Source organism: Amblyomma mixtum, chromosome 2 (assembly GCF_055824585.1).
Source record: "Amblyomma mixtum isolate Tamu chromosome 2, ASM5582458v1, whole genome shotgun sequence".
Taxonomy (NCBI): domain Eukaryota; kingdom Metazoa; phylum Arthropoda; class Arachnida; order Ixodida; family Ixodidae; genus Amblyomma; species Amblyomma mixtum.
In genome coordinates, this window is record NC_143013.1 from 317,838,178 (window position 1) to 317,862,897 (window position 24,720).

The 24,720-nt window shown below is 46.1% G+C and overlaps 1 protein-coding gene across 1 annotated transcript; it reads right to left on the minus strand.

Annotated features, from left to right (window-relative positions):
* Window positions 1-200: 200 nt before the first annotated feature.
* On the minus strand, window positions 201-22,987 carry LOC149365112 (uncharacterized). Its single transcript, XM_089568789.1, has 12 exons — window positions 22,981-22,987; window positions 21,706-21,757; window positions 20,719-20,742; window positions 19,300-19,385; window positions 17,649-17,717; window positions 14,840-14,953; window positions 13,518-13,690; window positions 12,918-13,042; window positions 9,886-9,967; window positions 7,358-7,507; window positions 1,045-1,140; window positions 201-368 (listed from the first exon to the last, which is right to left on the minus strand). The coding sequence occupies exons 1-12, from the start codon at window positions 22,985-22,987 to the stop codon at window positions 201-203; spliced, it is 1,146 nt and encodes a 381-aa protein (XP_089424915.1).
* Between the last annotated feature and the right edge of the window lie 1,733 nt (window positions 22,988-24,720).

Sequence of the window (24,720 nt, forward strand, 5' to 3'; positions counted from 1 at the left end):
CTCTAAAATTTCTCCTCCAAAGAAATTCAACCGCCGCGGCCGTGGTCGAACCCGCGTCTTTCGGGTCAGCAGCCGAGCACCATAACCACTGAGCCACCGCGGCGGCCTGATGCCAGCGAAACAAATTTCTGTTGAATAAAACTCTGGCACATCATCATGTACAGTCTTCCGCAAGCAAAAACGTTTATTGCAACCAGGTGTCAAGCACGGACTCTTCCCGCCAACTGTCTGGGGCCTTTTCTATAGAAAGTTTTCAAATCAAATATCGGACAGAGCGTGTCGTTTTTGGGCGTGTACTGTTCTATGTCGAAGAAGGCAATGTTAAATTTCCACGAAGAGGACGTCGATCCGTCCCCAGCGGATACAAACTGAAAGGGAAATAAATAGTTATGTCATGATTTCTGCTTGCGCTCCCGAGGCCAAATTACTGCACGCAAGGGATTAACAATTGCCACCATACACTATGCAGCGCATATGCACACAGCAACGCATTGTTGCATGACAAACAACAGGAATAACGAAGATCACGACAGAAAATCATGCACCGTCAGAACATAAGGAAGGCTACAAAGGACTGGATGAAAGAGTTGTGTGTTCTTTAATCGAGAATTTTTAATTAACGCTATCATTTTTTATCATTCATGAAAGAGCATCCTAATATCTTAGGAACTGTGATAATCTATTTTTCCCAGCAAGGGTTTTAAACACCTGAACTTTACTTACCTAAGCTTATAAACTGAGTACCTAAAGTCTATAGCTGCACGTGCTATCTTTCGCTTCTTCGTTTTTTTTTTATTCACCAGATTCACTGGCATCCAGTTGCTCAAAATGTGCTGTGTATTTTATATACCAACGCAAGCATGATCATAATTGTCGTATTAACTACGTTTCCAGCAGGGAATGACCACTATCATATCCCTCTAATTAGTTACCTTCCCTTCGCATTACGTGTTGTGCCCCTGTCCATCTCCACTACGCTTAATTAACATTGCACAGTACAGAGCACTGAAGTAGAATACGTGAGATCGCGATCACTTTACTTACCAGCGCCTGTGCTGTAGCATTAGTGTTGCACAGGAAAACATGGCCATCTTTTGTAGTGTGGCCCGTGTCAGCGTTGAATGACAGGCCTTCGCATGTCTGCATTGAAAAATAAAGACGAGTTAACCTTTTCTGCCACTTTGGACGCAATGCGTATGTGTCACCAGCTGACAGCTTTTGCTGAGCATGCGCTACAGGTCTGCTTGGCGAAATTTTTTGACGATGAAGTGAAAGGTACAGGGGCGGAGCGTCTCTGCGTCACTCTGCCTTACGTCCAATCGCAGGACAGCCGCCTGGCTGAGCGATTGCTTTGCTCCGTCGATGGTGTAACTGGCGCCATCTATGGGAGCTTCGTGCAACAGGACGTACGAGTGTTGCGAAAAATCCACGGGGGATCAACGCGATTGACGCAGAGAGGAATGCGTGAGCATGTGGGCTCCGATTTCGTGAGCGATTTGTGCTATCGAGCTGTAATCACTTAAAGCAATGACAATTTAAGTTTCGTGTTGACAAATTATTCCTCCGCATGTTTTCCACTTCTTTGGCTGCAATGAAATTTTTTCCAATTCTATTTCTAATTTTCTTCCAATTCTAATCAGAACTCATTTATTTATTTATTTACTTACTTTTTCTCTCACTTTACGCATTTGCTCATTTTGCTTATTTACTCTCTTTCATATTTATCTATTTACTCTCAGTGTCAAAATACAACAGAGAGGAGCGAGTTAAAATAACAAAACACAAAACGAACAGAGCTAGAACGGCAGCGCTACAATGTATAATTGGTGACAGGTTTTCGAACATGACGGCATTTGTAATGGAGGCGACGGAGGTGGCGAGGTAGTTCTATTCCTTGGATGTCTTGGGGATGAATGAACCGAAATGTGAGTTTGCACGACTGCTGGGCACATCAACCTTGAACTGGCGATGGCTGCGGGATGAAATGTATGGTGACGGCACAACTAGCGAATATCTGAGGGGAGGGTTGGGATGGTATATTTTATGGAAAAGACATATGATATATGCGAAATTCTGCGACGCACGAAAAGATCGGGCAGGTTTCAATTTGACTTCATTAGAGTTACGCTTGCAGTTCGAGAGTAGTTGGTTCGATCTTTACAATTAGCCAACTAAGGTGAGGGCTCCATATTGACGATGCAGATTCGAGTTTTGGCCTGACTAGTGTTTTGTGAAGTAAAGATTTCATGTTAGTGGGTGCCGTAAAAATGTTGAGCCCTCAATAATGAAGTGTTCGGTTGTCGTTGTAAAGTAGTCCAAGTGAGCTTGCCACGAAAGGTTACTACAGATACGGACACCAAGATATTTGTAAGAAGAAACCTGGGTTAGTGGAGAATCACTAAGGGAGTAATCACTGCGTACTTCATTAGATTAATGACAGGAAATTCTCATGAACTTGCATTTAGTAACGTTAAGATTCATTAGCCAAGTGTTACCCGAAGAACAAATCTTATTAATGTCGGAAGGAACGGTAAGGATATCTGCAGGGCTTGCTATTTGACGGAAAATAGCGCAGTCAGGAGAAAAAAGGTTTATGGGAGAAGATTATTTGGCAGGTCATTAATATATACCGTAAAGAGCAACGGTCTCAGCACTGATACCTGTGCCACGCCAGAGGTTACATTGCAAGAATGAGAGCCCTGGCTATTAGCAGTTGCAAATTGTATGTGGTTAGACGAGAAGTATGCAATCCGTTTTAAAACATTCGGGTCAAGGTAAGCTTGCTTAAATTCAGAAGCAGTAGTCAGTGGCAAACGGTATCAAATGCCTTGGCCAAGTCAATGAAAATGTAGACAATGAAGAATCAAGAGCAGAAAAAGAAATTTGTGGAGGTTGAAGCTAAGTTTCCCATGAATGGCGCTTCCGCAAACCGTGTTGTTCTTCCAATTACAATTTCATTTTCAATTCCAGTTCTTCCAATTGCAGTTGCAACCCAAAAATTTTCCATTGCAATTACAATTTCAGTTCTGATTCGAGCTCTGATTCCAATCTTTCCAGTGCTTTTGTGTTTATTTCACTCCTACCCACTGAGCCGAGGCGCATTTGGGTGCTCTGCGCTTCCTGCTTCGTGACGTCACGGGGCCTGCTCGGACTTCTCACTCCACTTCCCCTCCTCTTCACTCCATTGTGCACGGACAGACGCGCTCCGGTCTTTCGTTCGTATGGTCGTCAAACGCTGACGCATAATAAAAGTGTTTTTCGCCGTGACCGTCTAATGTTGAGAATATGAAATTATGTTCGCCTTAAATAACGAGCGTTACTAGTGAACTATGTTTTAAGAGAAAAACACTGACTGCAACCGGAGCCTATATTACGCTGTGAAGAAAAAAAGAAGAAAAGTTGCGGTGCATCGCAGTGAAACTTTGTTTTGTTTCTAATAAATATACCACTGCTCGAATAAAAAAAAAATGGCAGTGCTTTAGATTTGGTTAAACCTGGAGGATTGCGAAAGCAACGAGGAGAGATAGAGAGGCGATGGAGAGCGCGCGGCAGCGGCGGCAACCTCGGCACGCTAGCTATGCGCCGCTACTGCGCATGCGCACCTGGCGAGCGCGGTGGCGGCACCTCTGAGTCACCCGCGCAGCAACGGCGGCGGCGCGCCAGCTGTGCGTCGTGTGACGTCACTGCTCCTCGCGCATGCGCAGTATAGTACATAGCATAGTACCCAGTGACAACACCAGATCTCAGATATCTGAATCACAGCCACATATCTTAACACATTTCAGTACTTGCGAGGTATGTCCACCGCAAGTTCTTGTTTTAGATGTCCTGACATGTTATACGCTGGATACCACGTTCGGGTAATACTGCGGGCATTTAATTGAATCATGCCTCATTACGTTTGCGTAATGTTCGCTACAAAGATGGCAGAGTGAACTCTTGTTTCTTTTTTTGTAATACAAGATATCTGCAACGTGGTCAGCTCAATTTCATTTCTTGTTTGGGTCATCACAGATTCACAGTTGAATGAAAAACGTTACAGATCACTGAGGCGACCCGCTTTGGGAAAATGCGAAAGTATTGATGCCTCCTCGACACTCGTCGCACCTCTTTGCTTCACTTTGGACTGTTTGCCTCTCTTTTTGCCTCTTTTGACTGTTTGCCTCTCTTTTTACTTGTTCCAAATTTGACGTCTACCGCTATTTTCACGTCCTTGCACTAATGCACTTCCGACGCCAGCCATTAAGCAACTGACACTGTCCATGCTCCACTTCGAATACTGGGACCGTACTCACGTCTATACGGATGGATCAGTAACCTCTACTAGTTCTGCTTGCGCTGTGGTCGTTCCTGCGCGACAGACTCAAATTCACCAACAAATTTCGCATCGGACTACCTGTACTGGAGCAGAGTTGGCCGCACTTCTTGCGGCGGTACAGTGTATCTCACAACAATCACCTCAAAAATGGGCTGTTTTCTGTGATTCAAAAGCTGCCCTACAATGTCTTCAATCTGCCTTGAGACATAGCGACCATGAGCAACTTATAGCGGAGATACGATATCTGCATCACCAGGCAATCGAACAAGACCATGAAATCATCTTCCAGTGGGTACCAGGCCATAGCGGCATTGTTGGTAACGCCTTAGCTGACGATGCTGCTCGATCGGCTCACGAGACAACCAACACTGTCCGCATACCACTGACAAGAGCTGACGCAGCAAGGCACCTTCAACTGCTCGCCCGAAACCTGACTGTAACATCGTGGTCTGCCCCTGGGGGTTGGACACCCCGCTCGCATCACTTCAACCTCTTGCTCCAACATCATATACCATTCGGCCTCCCCCGCAGTGATACTACGCTGTTGTGCCGCCTGTGGCTGGGAGTGGCGTTCACAAACGCCTATTCCCATCTCATCTCAATGGCTGACTCTCCTGCGTGTGGCCAGTGTGGTTGTGACGAGACGATCAGCCACCTCCTCTGTGACTGCCCTCGTTTTGAGCGAGAGCGCGGTTGCCTAGTTGCTTCTCTGCTCCGCTTGGACTCGCGTCCTTTAACAGAGTCTAACGTTCTGGGGCCTTGGAGGCAACCTTCCAGACAACGGAAAGCGGTGAAAGCGCTCCTGAATTTCCTAAGGGACTCAGGGTTGCATTCCCGCCTATAATCTAAGTTTTCTGTGCGCGCCCTCTGTCCCTGTGACATAGTGGTCGATGGACACTTGACAGACTAATTTCTTTGCCGCTCTTTTTCCTTTTTTCCCCTTTGTTCCCCTCCCCAAGTGTAGGGTAGCCAACTGGGCACCGCCTGGTTAACCTCCCTGCCTTTCCGTCCTTTTCTCTCTCTCTCTCTCTCTCTCTCTCAGGGCTATTTTAACATCAAAATGACTTTTTGGCCTCTAATTAACTAAATTTTCCAGATCAATCAACTTTGGTGTATAAGGACATTTTATCACCCTCCGTCACGTGGTTGCGTTTTTTTCTCCGCAATCTTGAGGTCTAGTACTATTTTCAGGTCCTCGCACTATACCAACGTTCGATACTACTTTAACGTCTAGGTGACATTTTTAGCTCTAATTAATTAATTAATTACTGCACATTGACCCCATTTTCACCTGCATCATCCTCACATCATCCTATATCGCACGCAATTAATCTTTTCCGTTTTACTCTCATAGGAACGGAGAAATGGCTGCCGACACAACTTTTGGACACGAAATTGTCGATGTAGCCACGTAATACTTTCGCATTAATATTATTGCTTCATTGAATTGTATGCAATTTTTCATTTTACATGGTCTTATGTTTTTTATGTATGCATTCACATCTTGTCACAAATGCCCTTCCTTCCTGGACCGCGTACATATGAGGTCTGCAGTATAAGCAAATTAATAAAATAAATAAAAACGTGCAAGAGTCACTCGCTCCATAAGGAGGCTCTTAGATTCGGAGTAATAACCTCGTGGAAATCCTTGGTTTTGAGGATGTGCGCTCAATATGTAGGCGCCGCATGACTTCTGGCTTCTAGCATTTCTGTAGCCTGACACGTGTTTGGCATGTGCTTATTAGATATGAAAAAAAAAAATGGCTGAGGCTTAACTTGGTTAAGCCTGGAGAATGCGAAGCATCATCGTGTCGCGTAATTTGGAGGCGCACAACCACAGCGACGGCGCGAGGTGGGCCCCCGTTTCTCCACTGTCGTGACGTCATCGTGTCACGTGGTGTGACGTCTTGCATCACGTGATTTGGAGGCGCACAACCACAGCGACGGCGTGAGGTGGGCCCCCGTTTCTCCACTGTCGTGACGTCATCGGGTCACGTGGTGTGACGTCATGTATCACGTGATTTGGAGGCGCACAACCACAGCGACGGCGCGAGGTGGGCCCCCGTTTCTCCACTGTCGTGACGTCATCGTGTCACGTGGTGTGACGTCATGTATCACGTGATTTGGAGGCGCACAACCACAGCGACGGCGCGAGGTGGGCCCCCGTTTCTCTATTGTCGTGACGTCATCGTGTCACGTGGTGTGACGTCATGTATCACGTGATTTGGAGGCGCATAACCACGGTGAAGGGCTGAAGTGGTAGCTAAAGTAGTATGCTTCGCATAAAAAATAGCGCTGGGCTAAGCAGCTGCGCTATTGTAATCAGCTGTAGTCATTTCATTCTCCACGTCGCAGAAAATATAAATTCGGCTTGGTAAACATTTTTCAAGTGGGCCGAGCAAGTTTTTTCTCTTAGGCACATAAAATTCCCCAGGGAAATTTAGAGTTAATTGGCGAATTACCAATATGGCCTTATTAAGGCCTATGAAAATTCTCAGGGACTTCCTACAGACCTCCCTTGAATGCAGAAAGTGCGGCCAAAAAGTTATGTGACAGTTGTCTGCATGTCCTTTCAAGATTTCGTAGTAATATTCCTTGGATGCCAGTGTTGTAAATGGGTACATAATCTGAGGTCGAGGAAAGTTGCTCTAATATGACAATGATCACAGTGCGAACGACTTTATTGCAGTTTTATTTGATAGGCCAATTAGATTAATTTCGTAGTGCACATTTTTTTTCCAAAACGATAACCAGTTTTTTTATTGACTAGCCATGCTGGCATCTGTCAAAAACTATATGATGCTTTGGACGAGCCCAACTAGCCTTAAACCAAGCAGAGAAGTCAGAAAACAAAACAAAAAGCTGGACTAATTACGCGCCAGAATGACAGCCGGCTAAAGACGAGCCTGGCTTGTCAAAGTTCGCGGGGGGTTAATGAATAGTATCGGTATGTGGTCAATTAACGTATGCAGTGTGCCACCTAATGGACTCACGCCCGAAGCGCGGCGCGTTAAGAGGTACCATAAAAGCGACACGTACTTTACTCGAACGTTGTAGTACTTTGCTTTCCGTGCACGGATCGCCTATGTTTGTCTTGCCCGCGTCTTTGGGCGTGAACTGCGTGATTCCGATGGTCGTAGAGATGGCCACAGAGCCGTTGATGCCTTCGGCCAGCTTTTCGTAATTTTTCTGGAATAATAACAAAACGAGAAATTTATGATTGAATTGACCGTTAAAAAACTCTTATTAAATTCACTCGCACGAAAAGTAGTACCTGTGTGTTACCAAGAGAGCAGTCTTAAGTATGTAATCACATTTATGCTGCATATCTGGAATTCAGTTTATGCAAATACAATACAATAAATTGCACGTATGTTTTTTTTTTGTTTTTTTACTAAGTGCAGTCTCTGGCTGCCATGAGTTTGGCCGACAGCACAGATGTCGCCCAATTGGCAAAACAAGCGTTATCCCCAACCAGATGTTTGAGCAAGTGGTGGTTGTACGCTAGGTCGAGGAAGATTTTAAACTGTGTAACACGCCAGAAAAGCCGAATTCGCCGTACGAAGCCGCTGCACACTTAATACACGTTGGAAGGGTGACCAGGAAGTTCTTCATTACTGAATTTCACGATAATGTCTGATCGCGTTCTAAAATAAGAATTTATTTTTGAAAAGTTTCCAGAGCGGCTAATTGCGCTCAGTGTGAAAATTGTGACTGCTTAGCACGCTTTAAGGGTTGCTGTCCCACTAACTGCCAACTCTCTATTTCAGTTTCAAAAAGGACGTCTTGAAATGTTATCGGAGCAGCATCCTTCTGCCCTGTACTGTGAGTGAGAGCAGCAAGCTACGCCTGCTCTCGCCTTACGACGACTAAGACGCCAAGGATACTGTTGCGTCAGAATGCCTTTTACGCTAGCGGGACATCACAGAGTCGAAAGAAAATTCTCTGGTTTTCGTAGTGCGTTCTTTATTTCTACACCCTGCTCTTTTCGTAGATTCAGAAAAGCGAATAATGACACTTTCTCTTCGTCTACAGGTTGTGCAACAACGCGAAACAATAAATGTTCGACATTCATTGCCACGCTGACAAGCAGAATTTCACACGCACAACGCAGAATAACCGGTAAAAAAAAATTTGGGGACACAAGTTCACCTCATAAGTATGACGAGAAAGCGTTGAAGGGCCCCTGCCGTCTCGTGGGGGTCTCTTGCGCACCCTTTCACTGAAATCGACACGCTTGTTGCGATGGCATACTCCGTAACACATCATCGGCCATATTAATTGGTGACGCTAATTAGTAACTAATTGCCTAATGCACCTAAAGACCTTAATGCCAGTATGGGGCTATGTTCTGAGCCCTGTTATCGGACTTCTGACATGCTCAGTTGTTGTTTGGCGCTCTTTCTTCTTTTCTGTTTTTTTTTTGTTTGGTTTGAGGGGGTTCAACGTCCCAAAGAAACTCGGGCTATGAGGGAGGCCGTAGTGAAGGGCTCCGGTAATTTCGGCCACTTGGGGTTCTTTAACGTGCACTGACATCATACAGTACACGGGCCTCTAGAATTTCGTCTGCATCGAACCACTGCCAGAACTTTGACGGGTGTGAATGCACATTGCGCTTTTATGCCTGTGTGTATGTCTGCGCGGTTCCGCTGCCTGTCGGGCTCTGCCACTCAAGCCCTATGAGGCTTTGGCAGGCCGGATTTTTGTACATTTTTATTAATACTTGGCGCAATAAAGAATTATTATTATTATTATTATTATTATTATTATTATTATTATTATTATTATTATTATTATTATTATTATTATTATTATTATTATTATTATTATTATTATTATTATTATTATTATTATTATTGCACAAATGGTTAGACCATGCCGTATGTTCGACTTTTATATGTATATCCACCCCCACCCCCCCTCCCGCCCCCTCAGCCACAGCCCCCTGATGTTATGCCTTCACGGCGCTGCAGGAAATGCAAATAAATAAGTATTCCTGTAATGCAGTGCTGCTACTGTGCGATGTGAGGCGCTCGTGCAAGGCTTCCATTTATCCCGTGTTACGAACGTCTGATAGTAGTGTAGAGGTAGCGTCCCTAGCTCCTGGCCCGAAGGTGAGTGGTTCGATTCCGCTTGACTACCTTTTTCTCTTCAGTGAACCAGCTTTTACACGCCACTACTCCATCGACCCTCCAGGACTTTGCAGCCACAACGATGCCGACGCCGGGTTTCCCGCCGAACGGGAGCTTTAATGCTATCCAATCCATCATGATATGCTGTCTACCCGATGCCTCCCAGCGAGTGGTAGCGCCGAGATGCGATCAAATCTGGAAGCGTAAGAAGATCACTCCTTTATTTAATTAAGGGAAGGCTTCTTGGACAGTAAAATCAAGTTCAGCATAACACGCCGAATACTTTTGGATGAATCAGTCAGATACGGGCCTGCTTAGGCAGCAAATACCTAAGGGATGCTGGTATATTTTCTCAGCAAAGGCTCTTTTCTATCAACCTATTAACCGGTTTGTGTCTTTTCCTTTTGAAGGTTATTTATGAAATGTTGTGCTTACCTTCGTTATCATGAGCTCATTGATGCCGATTATGCATGAATCCCCTGGAGGCTTGTGCGTCTGGAAAATAACTATAGCATTCCTGCAAGAGAAATATTTGTGGCTGTGAGGAGCGCATATGAGGCACCTCCGGTACAGTCAGGCCGGAATGAAACGTGGACGGCGCCCCTGAACAAAACAAAAATATTTTACCTGTATACTTTAAGCTGCAGTATACAAGTAGCCTGATTTGCGTTTCTGGGTGAAGTATCTATCGGAATACACATTCACACGGCGGCTATAAAGGGACATATCGCGGCAGGCTAGAACAGTACAGCATATGCGTCTTCGTGTTTCATTCTGGCCTAACTGTTCCTGAAATCAAAATGAAAGCAGTCAGCGAGCAAATGCAATGAGATTATAATAATGCAGCTCGATATCATAGCTCACGGCCAAGCGTACGTGTGAGGAATATTTAATAGAAACAATGCCCGCTTTCTTCAACATGTGTGACCTTTGTTATGCTCTACAGCTTTCACAAAATATTTACATGTCACAAAACTCCCTACCGCTAAGAAAGCACACACCTACTCCGCTGTAACGTATGTTAGTGGGCAAAACGATAAACGTCACCAGTTGGTGATACAACAAGGCACTAAGTACACGCAGAGTGTTCAGACTGCTACATCCACAGAAACATGTTAGTACATCGCTATAGTACTTGGCCACACTGCGAGTCTGTGGGGGGCGGAAATCTGGAGTGCGAGGTGCGATACTGGCACAGGTGACCCGTAGCTGTTGACATGCTGGCGGCATCTGTCCACACGTAGAGCGGCGAGCTTTATACGGTCAAGGTTTACCACAGATTGCATTACAGAATTTGGAGCCGCCGCGGTGGCTCAGTGGCTATGGTGCTCGGCTGCTGACCCAAAAGACGCGGGTTCGATCCCGGCCGCGGCGGCTAGAATTTCTTTGGAGGAGAAATTCTAGAGGCCCGTGTACTGTGCGATGTCAGTGCACGTTAAAGAACCCCAGGTGGACGAAATTTCCGGAGCCCTTCACTACGGCGTCTCTCATAGCCTTAGTTGCTTTGGGACGTTAAACCCCACAAAAACAAAGAATTTGGAGCTACTTATAGTTAAGGCATATAGACGTTTAGGTGCAACGATGAATTATGGCAGGCACGCCACGCAAGATATGAGGGACGAAGTAATGATGATTACGGAAAGAAGCGCAGCTGTCAGGAAGCACAGGATGCTTCGCGATCATATTAAGAAGTGGCTCGCAGAATCTAATAAGGCGCAAACGCGCTGGGATCGTTATTCGCACGAACTATATTGTTCTTGCCACCTGGCACAAATATACATTAAAATAAAACAGAAGGCAGCCCGATGGCTTGCTTTAGACGCATCAGCCTGACTGATCAAGCAGTTCAAGGAAATATGAAGGTATCAGTGTTAGAGAACGTAAGCCTACTATCGGACGTGATTCGGTGTAAGTGTATGTGTATTCGAGGACAGATGACATACAGCCACCATACACCCACCATACCCTAGAGATGTTGAGGAGGAGCTCGCCCCCGGTGGCGCCATGAGTGACGAGCAGCTGCGTGCCCGGGCATACGCACTAGTGGCCGCTACAGGCGGCCAAACAAACAAGTTCGTCCCCACATATTTCTAAAACTATAAAGCATCCGTACAGCCCTGTCGTAAAAATAAAAAAACTGGCTTAGCTCAGCTAGGCCAGGATGCACGTAGCGAAAGCAGTTTCGTCTACTGACGTTTCGGTAGCGACACGCCGTCGCTGTCGTTCAGCAGCTTTGCGGCGTCTCTTCGCGAGATGGACCTCTCCTTCTTCGGGCGTCTCGGCCGCCCGCTTAGCCTTTCTCGCCTCGTTTTCACGCGGATAGAAAGCTGTGCACGGTCTGCCACATGCGCCACCTGCTGGGTCAGCGCCGTACATTACGAGAGGGGATTTCAGTGATGGCGCTTCTACTACATGCCAAGAACGGAGGAAATTTACCAGAAACGAAGGAAATTCGGTACTCGCTTAGTTGCGACATCTGTAATTAACATGCTCATAATTACTCATGAAGGCCTTAATACATATATCTCGAAGATATGTTTTTAAGAACTGCGCATTCAATAGACGCGTCTTTATTCCGCTCCAAACGTCGAACCTCCTGTGCAGTACACCAGAGACAATTGACCATTGTTTTATTCTGTGCATGGACGCTGTGTTATTCTGGGACGTATTACAACTAACATTTAAGGACACCGACATCACACCCTACGGCATCCGTTTTTTGCATGTGGAGAAAAACTGTGCTGTGCCATTAGATCTATTTATGTCGCTGGGACTATTTAGTCTCTAAAAGAGCCGCACGATGGACAACTACGCCGAATGACCACGGTCGTCGAAATCGTCGAAAACAATGCGCTTCGGTGCGGCGAGTATACGCTGCCCTGCAAGATCCGCCTAGCTGGCTCCCCTACCTGGATGCATGTGTGTGCCTCCCAGACTTTTGATGTCTTGGAAGGTGGGGTCATGCGGGGGTATGGGGGCCTGGTGCTTTGCGGCGTAAGCATGCTTAGATTTTTCTTGTAAGCACAATTTCCATGCAAAAAACAAAAAGAAGTGTCGTGGCAGAGTGGCAGCGTCTCGCTCGCCGGCGGCCCGGGTTCGACTCCCACCTAGACACCAATTTTCTTTTTTGCTTTTCTTATGATTGACAGTCCGAGCGGCGCCATGCTTTCCATAGTACTGTTTGCTATGGTAACGACGGATGCGCAGTAGCGGCCTGTGCCAGGCACCGCGAAATGCGCTTCTCCTAGCCTAGTGTAGGTTTCGTTCCAAAGCAGTTGTCAGTTCATTATGCGCGGTGTGCGCGATTATTACCTTAATGATTTCTTTAACTAACTAGCGATCATTTCTCGTCGTACCCGTGGGGGTAAAGGCCATGGAATTGTTATTATTTTTTTTTGCGTAGAACTAACCAAGAAATAGCATAATTACGCTGCTGTGCTGTTATTGCAGCCGCTTTCGGGACTCACTTAGCGATGCTTGCCAGCTTCTGTCCGTTCTCCGCTGTGGCGTCAGCATCCTTAGGTTGCACCTTGATGCCAAGGAAGGCCACCGTGGGCTTTTGGTAGCTCTTTCTGATGTTACTAAAGGCGTCCTAGAGGAGTAAGCAAAACCATGCGCTGCGTATCACGCGCCATTCCTTTTCAAACACGCAGCAAGGAGCCGAGTAATGACAATAATAATCAATAGTAAATGATCGGCAAGCAAATTATTATTCGCGTTTTGTCAACAGGTGACCTCCGCTGCAAGGCCGACCCCGCGACCTCATGATGAAAAACGCTGCGCCATAGCAGCTCAGATACCGCGGCGGGCGAAAGAGCCGTTCGCGCTAACTTCTTAGGTTCGCACACCGTAACTTGACAGAGGTTTAAGATAGTGCCACGTGCAACAACCTCGCCTTGCCGCTTTGTCTCGCCACTAAATGCTTCGTGAAGTTTGCGGCGAGATCGCAAGAACCTCGTGCACTGCGATCGGTCCACATTACAATGAAGCAACGACCGCAGATGAAGAAAGAAAACTTTGAGGTTTTGTTTTCTGCGACCGCGGAATCGGACCTCAGTTTCACGAACCTGGAGTTCTTTCGTCTTCGCGGAGATGTCGGAGAAGTCGTTGGCGATCGTGAGGTCCAATATGGCGTACTTGATGCCGACCCAAGAACTCAGTTGCTCGTAGTGAGTTTTGTTCGGGTCTTTTGTGTTAAACCCGACAATAACTTTTACACCACGAACGTCGAACGAAACTTCTGAAAAGGAAATATGCGCAAGTCAAAAGTCATTGAATCCAACCTTAAGGTTGCTTAAACAGCCTGCAGCTCAGTATTCACTAGATATATTATACTGGTGGTGTATTATCCTGCGTGTAAGTGAAGGCCCGCCTGTTTCAGCAGCTGTTTGTATTAGTGATATGATGGCTGGCACAAAAAACGCAATCTTGTGTGAACGGAAATTTCCAGTGAGATTCGTTCGCTAATGACCCATGCATGTACTACATGCAGTATAACAACGCAAGTTCTCGTCGGCCTGCCTTAGCAGCAGGGCACCGCAGACTAACTACCGCTGTTGGTCAGATTATTAATGCGATGGCATTTAGATTATCGTCTCACAAAACTTTTCCGCTTTCGTTGTCACGAAATTGCGTGATTGAGAGCTGTCACGTGACCTTGTGAGGTCATCACAACCTGCCCATCAGGTTGTGAGGCACTTAATTGCTCAGCGTAGTGCTGCGCGCGAGAATTACGGGAGTTCAGAAAGAGCAACTTGGGTCTCACAAGCCCCACCAGTGACTGAGTATAAAACAGTCACATCCGGGGCCAGTGCTGCATAGCATACCACAGCGCCAGTAGTGGTATGAGGACTGCCCGAGATCTAAGAATGTGATTGAGAGGGTCGTGACGTCATCAACAGCACGTGACCGCCAGTTGACCAATCATAGAGCACCGCTAAATTTAGAAATCCAAAGACACCCAAAATTTTGGCGCTAGACCACCTCAGAAAATTAAGGTGGATTAGTGGGTCGGATTAGTATAATCCCGTATGATAATTGAATGGAAGGTATTCGACATTCTACGAGGTGATGACATATGCATATCATATAAGGGCATCAGAAGCGGTTAAACCGAGGTTTGAGCGGAAAAATTGGAAAAACAACATTAGACAGTAATTGTAGACACGATGGCAGGCAACCTAACTGCTATCGCATTTGCTCCTTTAAGAATGTGGTTAAGGAAGGTCCCCAAGTTTTTTCTTTGTAGCCCTGAAAAATTAAGCACGTCGTTTGAAAGATCTGCTGTTGTATTTTTTCGTCGTATTATAAGAATTAGTCGTCACTTCCCATGATAACAAGCTATTAGAAAAGAAGAAAAGTCACCCGGCCTAAAGCAAAAGTTACGTACTTGGATCGAAATTGTCGATATCCGGATAGTATATTAAAAAGTCGCAAGGGGTGTAAGGAACGTCGCCCTTCTTGTCGTAGTTGGGGCTTATCTTGATCACGCAGATTAGGTGGGCTGAAATGAATAAGAAAATCACAGCTTGAATGCAGATCCTACGCAGGATAAGGAGGCCTTCCTTTCCGGTCGAGCTTCATGATTATATTGGAAGGTACAGCGCGAAAAGAGGCGCAAGACGTACAGAAGACGACAAAGACAAGCTCTGACTCCCAACTTAATTCTTATTTGGAAAGATACGCACTTTAAACAACTCTGTCATGGGATAACACGTCGAGAGCACTTGCGTTGACATATTGCAAGACGAAAAAAACCGCTATCACCGGGCAATATCTTACAGAATTCCGTCCCCTTCCTTGAAATTAAGAGAAGGTTAGGAATTATTGAGAAACGAGGCCTCTTTATCAACTGCATAACAGAAGGCTGGCTTACACACTGCCATTGTCTTTTTCGGATGAAGTAGGCCTCCATCAGTTCTTTTGTTGTTTCATATTTGTGCCTAAATAAAACCTTTTTTACTAGTAACTAATGGGCGACGGGTCTTTCTTTTTTATTTATCTTTTTTTTTCTTTAAATCTTTTCCACATTCGCGTCAGTGCTCTTTCATATGGGAGTAGTTTTACCAGGCAGGGTTTGGTTTGGTTTATGGGGTTTAACGTCCCAAAGCGACTAAGGCTATGAGGGACGCCGTAGTGGAGGGCTCCGGAAATTTCGACCACCTGGGGTTCTTTAACGTGCACTGACATCGCACAGTACACGGGCCTCTAGAATTTCTCCTCTAAAGAAATTGAACCACCGCGGTCGGGATCGAACCCGCGTATTTCGGGTCAGCAGCCGAGCACCATAACCGCAGAGCCACCGCGGCGGCCCTTACCGGGCAGGGATTTGAGATGTTCTCCGAGGCGAATATTTATACATCTTCCAGCTTGCGCTGTGTATACTTAGTTGCATGAAAGTGGTATTTAGTATATTACGGCACATGCGGGTTCCACCATCCTTGACCTGTGCGATATCTGGCAATTCTAGTGGCTAAATTTTATCACTCTCTCTTGATGGTCCCTGATCACACGGCACAGACCACTGAACTTACACGGCGCTGAGTTACCATGAGTTACTCTCGCAGTATTCTTCCTCTCCTTTTTCCTCTTTTTAATCTGGGGAGGGGCGATTGGGGGGGACAAAGAGTAAAGTCATACTGTGTAAATAATGGCTAATTATGCGCTACACGTAATCAGTAACTATTCTCGGCGACTTGCAATCGTAAGATGTTTCTTTTTAGTTCGCATGAGCGATAATTCTAATAGCGTATTTTAAAATGCGAACTGGGTGCAAAATTGTACCGAGCTCCTAGTGGGTGGTTTTAAGAAAGGCCCACGAAATGAAAAAGGGAAAATGCGTTTTTCTTGCTCGTACCTTGGCTGGTCAGTACGGTAGCTAATGAAGACTGATACGTATTGTTTGGAACGAATATCCAAGACTATAATCCTGGACTGCAAACCGCAGGAAGCAATACAGCCAGAGAGTGGTGGTCCGGGAAAATAGAAGACGTTTCATTGCTCAAGCTGCATGATGGCCATAAGGCAGGCTTTAGTTGGGGCCTCCTTTCAAGCTCTGATGTAGACTCAGGTGGCGTAATTCTAGAGGAGTGCCCCAAAACAGGCTGCAGATGATGCCTGTTCGGCAACCGTGGTTTATTTGGATTCACTGCTCTAAACTGTGCTGCTGTTTCCGCGCCTTGGAACAACCCAGCCAATCTGCGCTTTTGAGTGCCGGTTCCCCCCAAAATTGGTGGAGCGCGTGGTGATTCTATCATTCACTTTTTGTTATTGTTGAGACACTAGATGGGCATATGTGCGGAAGACCACAAGGGCACACTTAATGCGGCAAGGGAGGTGTGCTAGGGGATATGAGCCAATGCACCCGGGTTGTGCCCTGTTCCCCTTTCTTTTTTGATCACGTAAAGCGAATGCTTCTACATCGTTAAAACTTCCTGTTGGGCGAGTTGCGCTATAATATTTCTAATTCTACATCGCTCCTGTAGAGAAGCTAGCCAATGAAAGTTTGTTTAATTTACTTTTTTTTTTCAGAATGCTAGGAATGACAGCTTAAGGTTAACAAAATGTGGCGACGACTGAAATATAGAAAAATAACAGTACAAATAGAGAAAGGAATGTGCTGCGCGCACGCGATATCTTTGGAACCATGGGGAGGCTTCATATTGCATGTCCGCGGGTGTAATTCACTTTTTGTTACCAGTTTACAGATTTTTTTTTATAGATAAACTGACAGGGACCACCCGTGCTGCATAAGTTCTAACGTTGTGACCTTCAGCGCACACGCCCAGGTAGCCCGCTCTACAAGAAAATAAAGATAGATAGAATATAGCATCAACACATCGCCACTTAATCTTTAGGTAATCCGAAATGATTGCTCTGATGTATGGGAGTGTAACGTTCCCAATAGACTCGAACTATGAGGGACACCTTATTGAACAGCTCCAGATATTTCGACAACCTGGCGCTCGGCTATTAACGTGCACTGACATCGCACAGTACACGGGCTTCTAGAATTTCGTCTCCATCGAAATTCAACCGCTGCGGCCGGGATCCAAACCGGGTTTTTCGGGTCGGTAGCCGACCACAACAACCACTGAGCCACCGCGGTAGTGGCTCAGTGGTTATTGACAAATGTGCAAGCACGTGCTCTTGCTTTATACTTGCAACAGTTGGAATAAAAATATTCTCGGCGCACTTACGCGTTAAACTTATGGCACTCTTGTCGTGAGTTTCGTCTGGCTGGCCATCATCATCATCATCTTGGCGGTCTGCGGAAAATTTAAGGCTTTTTCATGGACGAAGCAGACAAACTTGTCCTGCGCTTGTGTCCGCTACTTGTAAGCATGAGCGAAAACGACTTCCAAGAATGAATATAGAATGCCCCTTTTTGCTTATAAGTCAGATTACTTTGTACAAGGGCCGTGCTTTGTAGTGTGTCGTTTTCCTTTCCTTGCTTTGCCGGCTTGCCGCTGTTCGGACCTGCCGTCGATAGAAGGAGCCGATGAGCGATAAGGCTAGCCAGTTATCGGCACTGACATCACAGGCGATCGCTGTCAATGATAAAAAAGCCGAACAAAGAAAAGGAAAAAGAAAGCCTATAAAGGCCTCGCGTAATCCCTGAGACGCTGACCTAGGTCAGTGCCAGGGCCTGTGATACAGCAGCGGTGTAAGGCCGGTAAAAGAAATGAGGGATAAGAGTTATTGTGATGCAGAAGTACGGCAGGACCAGCTGCCACGAAGGCTGACTGCCTAGACTTTAGCTAAGTTTTACTTCCCACAATATACTGACCAATTTTGACTCAGTTTACTTGAAAGTAAGCTTTACAAATATCATTTCAACAGAAAGAAGCCATGACGTAGATATGTGCCAATGTGTGTAGGAAAGATGGCACCCGTTGCACTTTTCTGTTTCGCGGGCGAGGAAGGTGGGCTCGCGCAGAGAAATATTTCCGCGCGGCGAGGCAATCAATTAAAAAATAAACATTGAGAAGTGGTGGGTTACGTACGCTTTATGCACTATAATAAATGCCAGTACTGTAGGTAACGAAGCAACAACATACCTATATACTTTCGTACTACCATGTTGCTTGGGGCTTAAGATTTCGTTGCTCACTTGACGCAGTGTTTCGTAACCGAAAAGGAATAGCGCAGAAAGTTTCATACTGGAGCTCATAGATAGCTAGCGATTACGCTGGCCACTGATTGTAAAAGGGGCATGTAAGTGGGTCGAACACCCTTTGGTGTGCGCGTTTTCACACTCTTTACACGCCCAAAAATTCTGAGAAGCGCGCATTTTTTCAACAGAATGTTGTTTATGAACGAACTTTTTTGGCCATATCATAAGATTGCATAATAACAATCAATATATCCGCAGATTCCTTGTAGAGGTGCTTGAAGTTTTCTGCTGTGTGCTGTCAAACGTACCGCATCAGGTTTCTAAGGCAGTCTTAACTAAACAGTGCAAGTGCGGGACAAACTTTAAAAGCAAGATTTTGCTATTGATCGAATGATTAGGCCATTCTCGTCGATATTACCTTATCTTACAATATTTCAAAGTCGCTTCACAACAAAAAGTGATGCCCAAGAAAGCTGGACTTGCACCCAGTTCCTGCACAATCACGGGGCATCAATTTAAAGCAGCGACAGGCTTTTGAGCGTACAAATGGTTGAACCATGCAGAAGCTGCCACAAAGATCAAGGCTTCGTGCCTAAGACAACTTAGTGCCATGTTTTCTCGGTGTCTGCGGCAACTGTTGCAAATTGAGATAGTTCGCACGGATGCATATTCTTTGCGGATGGAAGTAAAAGAAAGATTTCTTCGGCAAGCCGAAATATCATGGTCCTTACTACTGAGCGCCAGGAAGTACGCTCCAACAGCGCAGCCAACTGCCAGCAGTGACAACATCACGATCATCTTGAAGGAGTGCGCAAAGTTGCTGAAAAAAAAAAAGAGGGCCAGATGTGATTAAACGATAGCTCCGGAACAGACAAATGAACAGCAAAACATCTCTCCTTTATTGAAATATACGCTGAAGGCAGTTCGAACGTCGCTCAGAGTGGCTATTTCGAGGACTCTGGCAGCTCAGGCAACAACGCGGTTCCATAGAGACGGATAACTCGAACGACACAACAACTGATTTATTCTTGATAAGATGGTAGCTTGAAGAAGAAAAATATTCTCGCCTCGGAGAAATGGAGTCACCTCATAGAAAACTCCAGCATCATGATAGTACCAGTGTGCTACAGCAACCAGTAGAGGCTACGGCACCGTCAGCGTCCATGAGAAGAGTCATGTGCGAGATTGTGGCGCATGCGCTGTGCCTGAGCCCACGCCAAGCACCGCATGGAGGCCGGGCGTAGAAGGTTATCTCGATATTCGGCGGGTCCAGATGGCCCAATACAGCACTAAGGCACAAAAATCTTACTTGAAATATAGAAGCTTCGAGTCAATGTCAACGGTCGGTGTCATGCTTGCGAAACAAAATGGCAGCTTTCTGATTGAAAAACGACTGTCACGCCGCTAAACAGAAGAAATGGCATGCAGGCGTCCTATCGCGCAGCTTACAGTGCTCTAGAAAAATGGGATGCGCACATGGAACAATCAGAAGAAAGAAGACGGGACGGGCGTAAACTAGCAACTGAGGTTTATTGAAGGAATCGACATTTATACATAAGCATGTCAGCACTGGACACAAAGGGAATCAAAGGCAGATAGGGAGGATAAAACAAGAGATAAATACGCTAGGTGGATTCAGGTCACCATGTTTTCAAGGAAACGTGTCTCTCTATTATAAAGTGCTGCAGTTCTCGACTAAGACGAGTTGATCTTCTGCATGTCGAAAGTTATTACGAGAACGCTAATTCAAGCACACTTGTCTTTTCGACGGGCCTCCTCCAAATGACGGTAGCTTCGCGTTATGTGATCGCTCCCGTCACATGAACTTTGCCTCTGTCACTGACGAGCGCAGAAAAGTGATGGCCTGCCTAATACGTGATGGCTCGACAGGAAGCGGTAAAGGCCTGAAGTGGGTGGAAGCGAAACGCTTTCTAAGGCAATTACAGTGGAAGCACCGATGCGGCTGCTGTCCCGGCACCGGTGACGCCTGTTTTCATTCTGTTGTGCTAGTTCGCCTTATTAGCCGCTCATTAAACAGGCTTTCAGCATTCTGTTTACTCTACTAAGGTTCACTGGCTCCTGCACTACGTCGCAGTAATGTGAAGTCAAACCCGGATCGCCATTAGCATTGCAGTGATGAAGGCAGGACTTACGATTCCGCTGCCGCTTTAGCCTCGCTGCAAAATGAAAGCATTCATATTAGTGCAGAACGTGAATGATAGGTGACACACATCACCATCACATTATCATCATCAACATCACTACGACCACAGCAGGGCAAAGGCCTCTCTCACGTCTCTCTAATTAATCCTGCCTTTTGCCAGCTTCGGCCACCCTATCCCTGCAAACTTCTTAATCTCAACCGCCCACCTAAATTTCTGCCGCCCCCTGCAAAGCTTGCCTTCTTTTGGAATCCACTCCATTACTCTTAAGGACCAGCGGTTGTCTTGCCTTCGCATTACATGCCCTGCCCAAGCCCATTTCTTCCTCTTGATGTCAATATAACCCGCGTATAATTTTTTTTCCATAGCTCGTTGCGTTGGCCTTAACTTAAGCTGAACCTTTTTCGTTAGCCTCCACGTTTCTGCCCTATAGGTGAGCACCGGTAAGATACAGCTGTTGTATACTTTTGTATTCAGGGATTCGGTAAGCTGCTATTCATTATTTGCATGCCATCGTCGGAGAACGAGCGTGGCCTTATATTGCCTCGTGCACATTACTACACCAACCTAGCGCCATCAGGCACTTGGCTGGTTCCGAAGACGACAGAACAGGTGAAAGGTCCCTGATCCAAGTCTAATTCACCGATGCGTTGTGCCGTTGGTGTCAACGTTCAATTTTATGTCTGGTTTTTAAAACTTTATAATTTCATTAGATTCGCAGCAAAATAAAGCTCGAGTGCTGAGGCAATGGGTGAGTTTTGACACCATATCATGCCGGTACCCTTGAGACAATAGATGAAGCCATACCGGGGACACGAAGTGAATTACAAGGAACAAATAATGACTGTTTTCCCTAACACAATTCATCCCTCCCGCGCACAAGGCTGCGCACACGTTGCACGCATACATCGCGAAACCAGGCGCGCTTTCTACAAAGCGGCCGGGGTCTACCGAGAGCACTTTTGACGTTGAGCTTACTCTGGGAGACCTTCGTCCACCTTGTTCTCGCTTATGCCAAATCTTCCAGGCCCTGCGGTAAGAGCGCCTTATTTTATATGATCACATGAAATAACTACGCGGAATGCAGTCAGCATAGAAGCGCTGAAGGGAGTTAAATGGTACACTTTTCTAGAATACAAAGAAAAAATTACCGGACAGCCATCAAAGATGCGCCAGGTTTCAAAACGAGATGAAGATCGCTGCAGTTCACGCATTTCTTCTGTCACACGCGTGCTGAGCCACGGAAGAACTGGGGTTACTACGCGAGTGTTGCGCATCGTGGCTCTAGATCGGAAGATTAAGTGAGATGAGGGAAGGCTCAAAGGTCCGTGCACACCTGTCAGGTACCTGCACTTATCCGGTGCACAAGTGCGTCTCTGAGTGGTAAAGCTGGAAGCACCGGTAAAGTGAAGGATTACTGGTGTGGCTGGGCATTGATTAGTTCGCGAGCGGCTTTGTACACGGCATTCGACGCACACTTGCGCCGCACCTCAGTTCAGTACTGAACGGAAGGATGATCCCAACGGGTTGTCAAAACACATTTGGCTTCATTCGCATGTTTCCCACGATCACAGTAGAGTGAAATTTGTTTTCGTAACCCACTTCGCCAGCTGTGTTACAGTCGCACTAAACACGCTGCTAACTTTGTCGCTGACCATACGTTGACAACTTTTAAAGCACTAGCCCAGCTGGGCTAGTCAGTGGCGACGTCAAGGCCAAAAATATTTGAAGGTTAATCTAGGGCGTTCCGTGGCCGGCGCCGTAAAAGGGAGCGTAGAAACGTCATCGTAAAACGCCACTACTGTAGGCAGCGGATGTTTCCATCACTAAGAGTGTCAAAATTTCTTTGCTGTGGTTAATCTCCGCTATTGTATGGCCTTTTCTTGACCTGAGAGGTGGGAGTGGTGCGTTATAGTAACCTCTCGCAAACACTTATTGGTCCCGTTGAGCTTTCGTGACGTTTCAGAGCACACCTAATTTGTATCGGTTGACCAAAATCCTTTCTCGGACGCCGCATAGTTGCGAAGAGCAACGACACATGTCCCTGAAGAGAGTTGGTTGGTTCTTCGCGGATCTTTTAGCGTGCCAATGCATTCCAACTGCCAAAACTTGCGCTGGTGGGCGCTGACACGGTTGGGAACGCCACCACTGAAAACACGAGGCGGACAGAGCGGGGAAAGGGCTTCGAAAAGCAAGGCACTCCGCTCTAGCTAGACGGCAATGCGCATGAAGACAGTTCCATAGGGCGCTCACCTGCCATCGTCTATCGGCACTATAGGCTCTCTCTTCTTCCGACGTAAGCCTCGCAAAAAAACAGGGACAGCCGCGCGCGATCACTGGATGATGATGACGATGATGATGTCCTCAGGCTTAATGGCACATACCCACGACGGGGGATTGGCCATGGTGCATAGTGGACACAAATACACTCTTGTACGAGGAGGGGAGTGTTCAGGTAATGTTGTGGCTTAAACTAGAATTCGTATAAAAACACGAAAAAAAAAACAATTAAGTGACATTCTGGAGCAAGGAGCTTCCGTCTTCTTTCTTTCACATTCACCGCTTCGCGCTTTTCGTAACCTGCAAAAATGTGCGCTGTTGCCACTGTTGTTGTTAGTGGCCTCACAACAGATGGCAATCTGCTGGAGGATGTACCAATAATCGCGGGGCCTCTACTCCGGGAGAGGAGTAGAGCATTTATTTAGTAATAGACTAACACTTTAAGTGGTGCTGTGGATGCCAGTTGGGTCAGTTCATTTTGCACCCTAGAATCTGGGCTTCTTCATGCTTCATTCCATACTCTACCATCTTAATAATTGCTTTTTCCTGGAGCTTCTTCACATTATCTGATGATGTGATCCATTTCGGCCACTCCTTTCCAAAAAAGAAAAACAAATAAATAAATAAAGGCAAGCACGTGTGCGCGGGCCACTTGGTTCGACATTATTGCTTTCCATAAAACGATATAAAGCCTTCCTATTGTTTAGGTTTGACAAATATGAATTAAAATTTTGATTGTAGCCATCTTTTGCTTTTGCTATAGCTCTTATACACGAGGCCAAGTAAAATTTGTAGTTGATTCAATTTGCGGGCTCTGGTTATGCGAAAGGCTCCTCCACGCTGCTTTCCTGGGGCAAAAGGCTGTCGCAGACGCGTCTTTCCACCATCGGGATGGTGATTTATCGCAGACAGCAGACCGCACAGTGAACTGGGATCTTTCCGTAGCCTTCAAAAGTGAAGAAAGCACTCGCTGCGCCCTGTCTGTCCTACACGAACAAGGATGAGATGTAAGGGAGGAGCACAAAGGAGATTTGTAGATTTGTAGACTTCTTTGTAGTCTGGCTCGTGTCTTCTTCTCAGTGTGAAGTCTATTTCTTTAGCGAATTTTAATAACAAATAAAGGCAGATGAAATAAACGCGGGAGTGCGAAGTAAGGCATCGGATGAAAGGAAGAGAATTACAAAGTAAAGAATTCAAAATTAAATAAAGAAGGAGAAGATGATACTATCTATCGGGGTAGTCGATGAGCATGAACGGAGAAATAAACAGATCTGAGGCTGAACCAAGTGTCGTGGCGCAAAATGGTTTGGTTTGGCTTGGTTTATACCCAAAGCAACTAAGGCTATGAGGGACGCCGTAGTGAAGGGCTGCGGAAATTTCGACCACCTGGGGTTCTTTAACGTGCACTGACATCGCACAGTACACGGTCCGCTAGAATTTCTGTAGTAAGAACGGACTGCTCGAACTAAGGTCAAGATGCTGAAAGAGCTCCTCCAACAACTTTCTTCTCAGTGAGGTTCCTAAGCAAGGCGGGCTGCGAAAACGGTCGTGGCGGGGCTGCGAGTTGCAGTATTGATAATGAAGACGTGTTTCAATAGCGCAAGGGCGACTTGGTCAAAGAGCACCGATGCGCAAGATGCTATGATCTATACCGGGGTCAATGACCTAGGTTTTAAACATGTGACCCCATGAAAGCCCGGCACCATGCCTGGG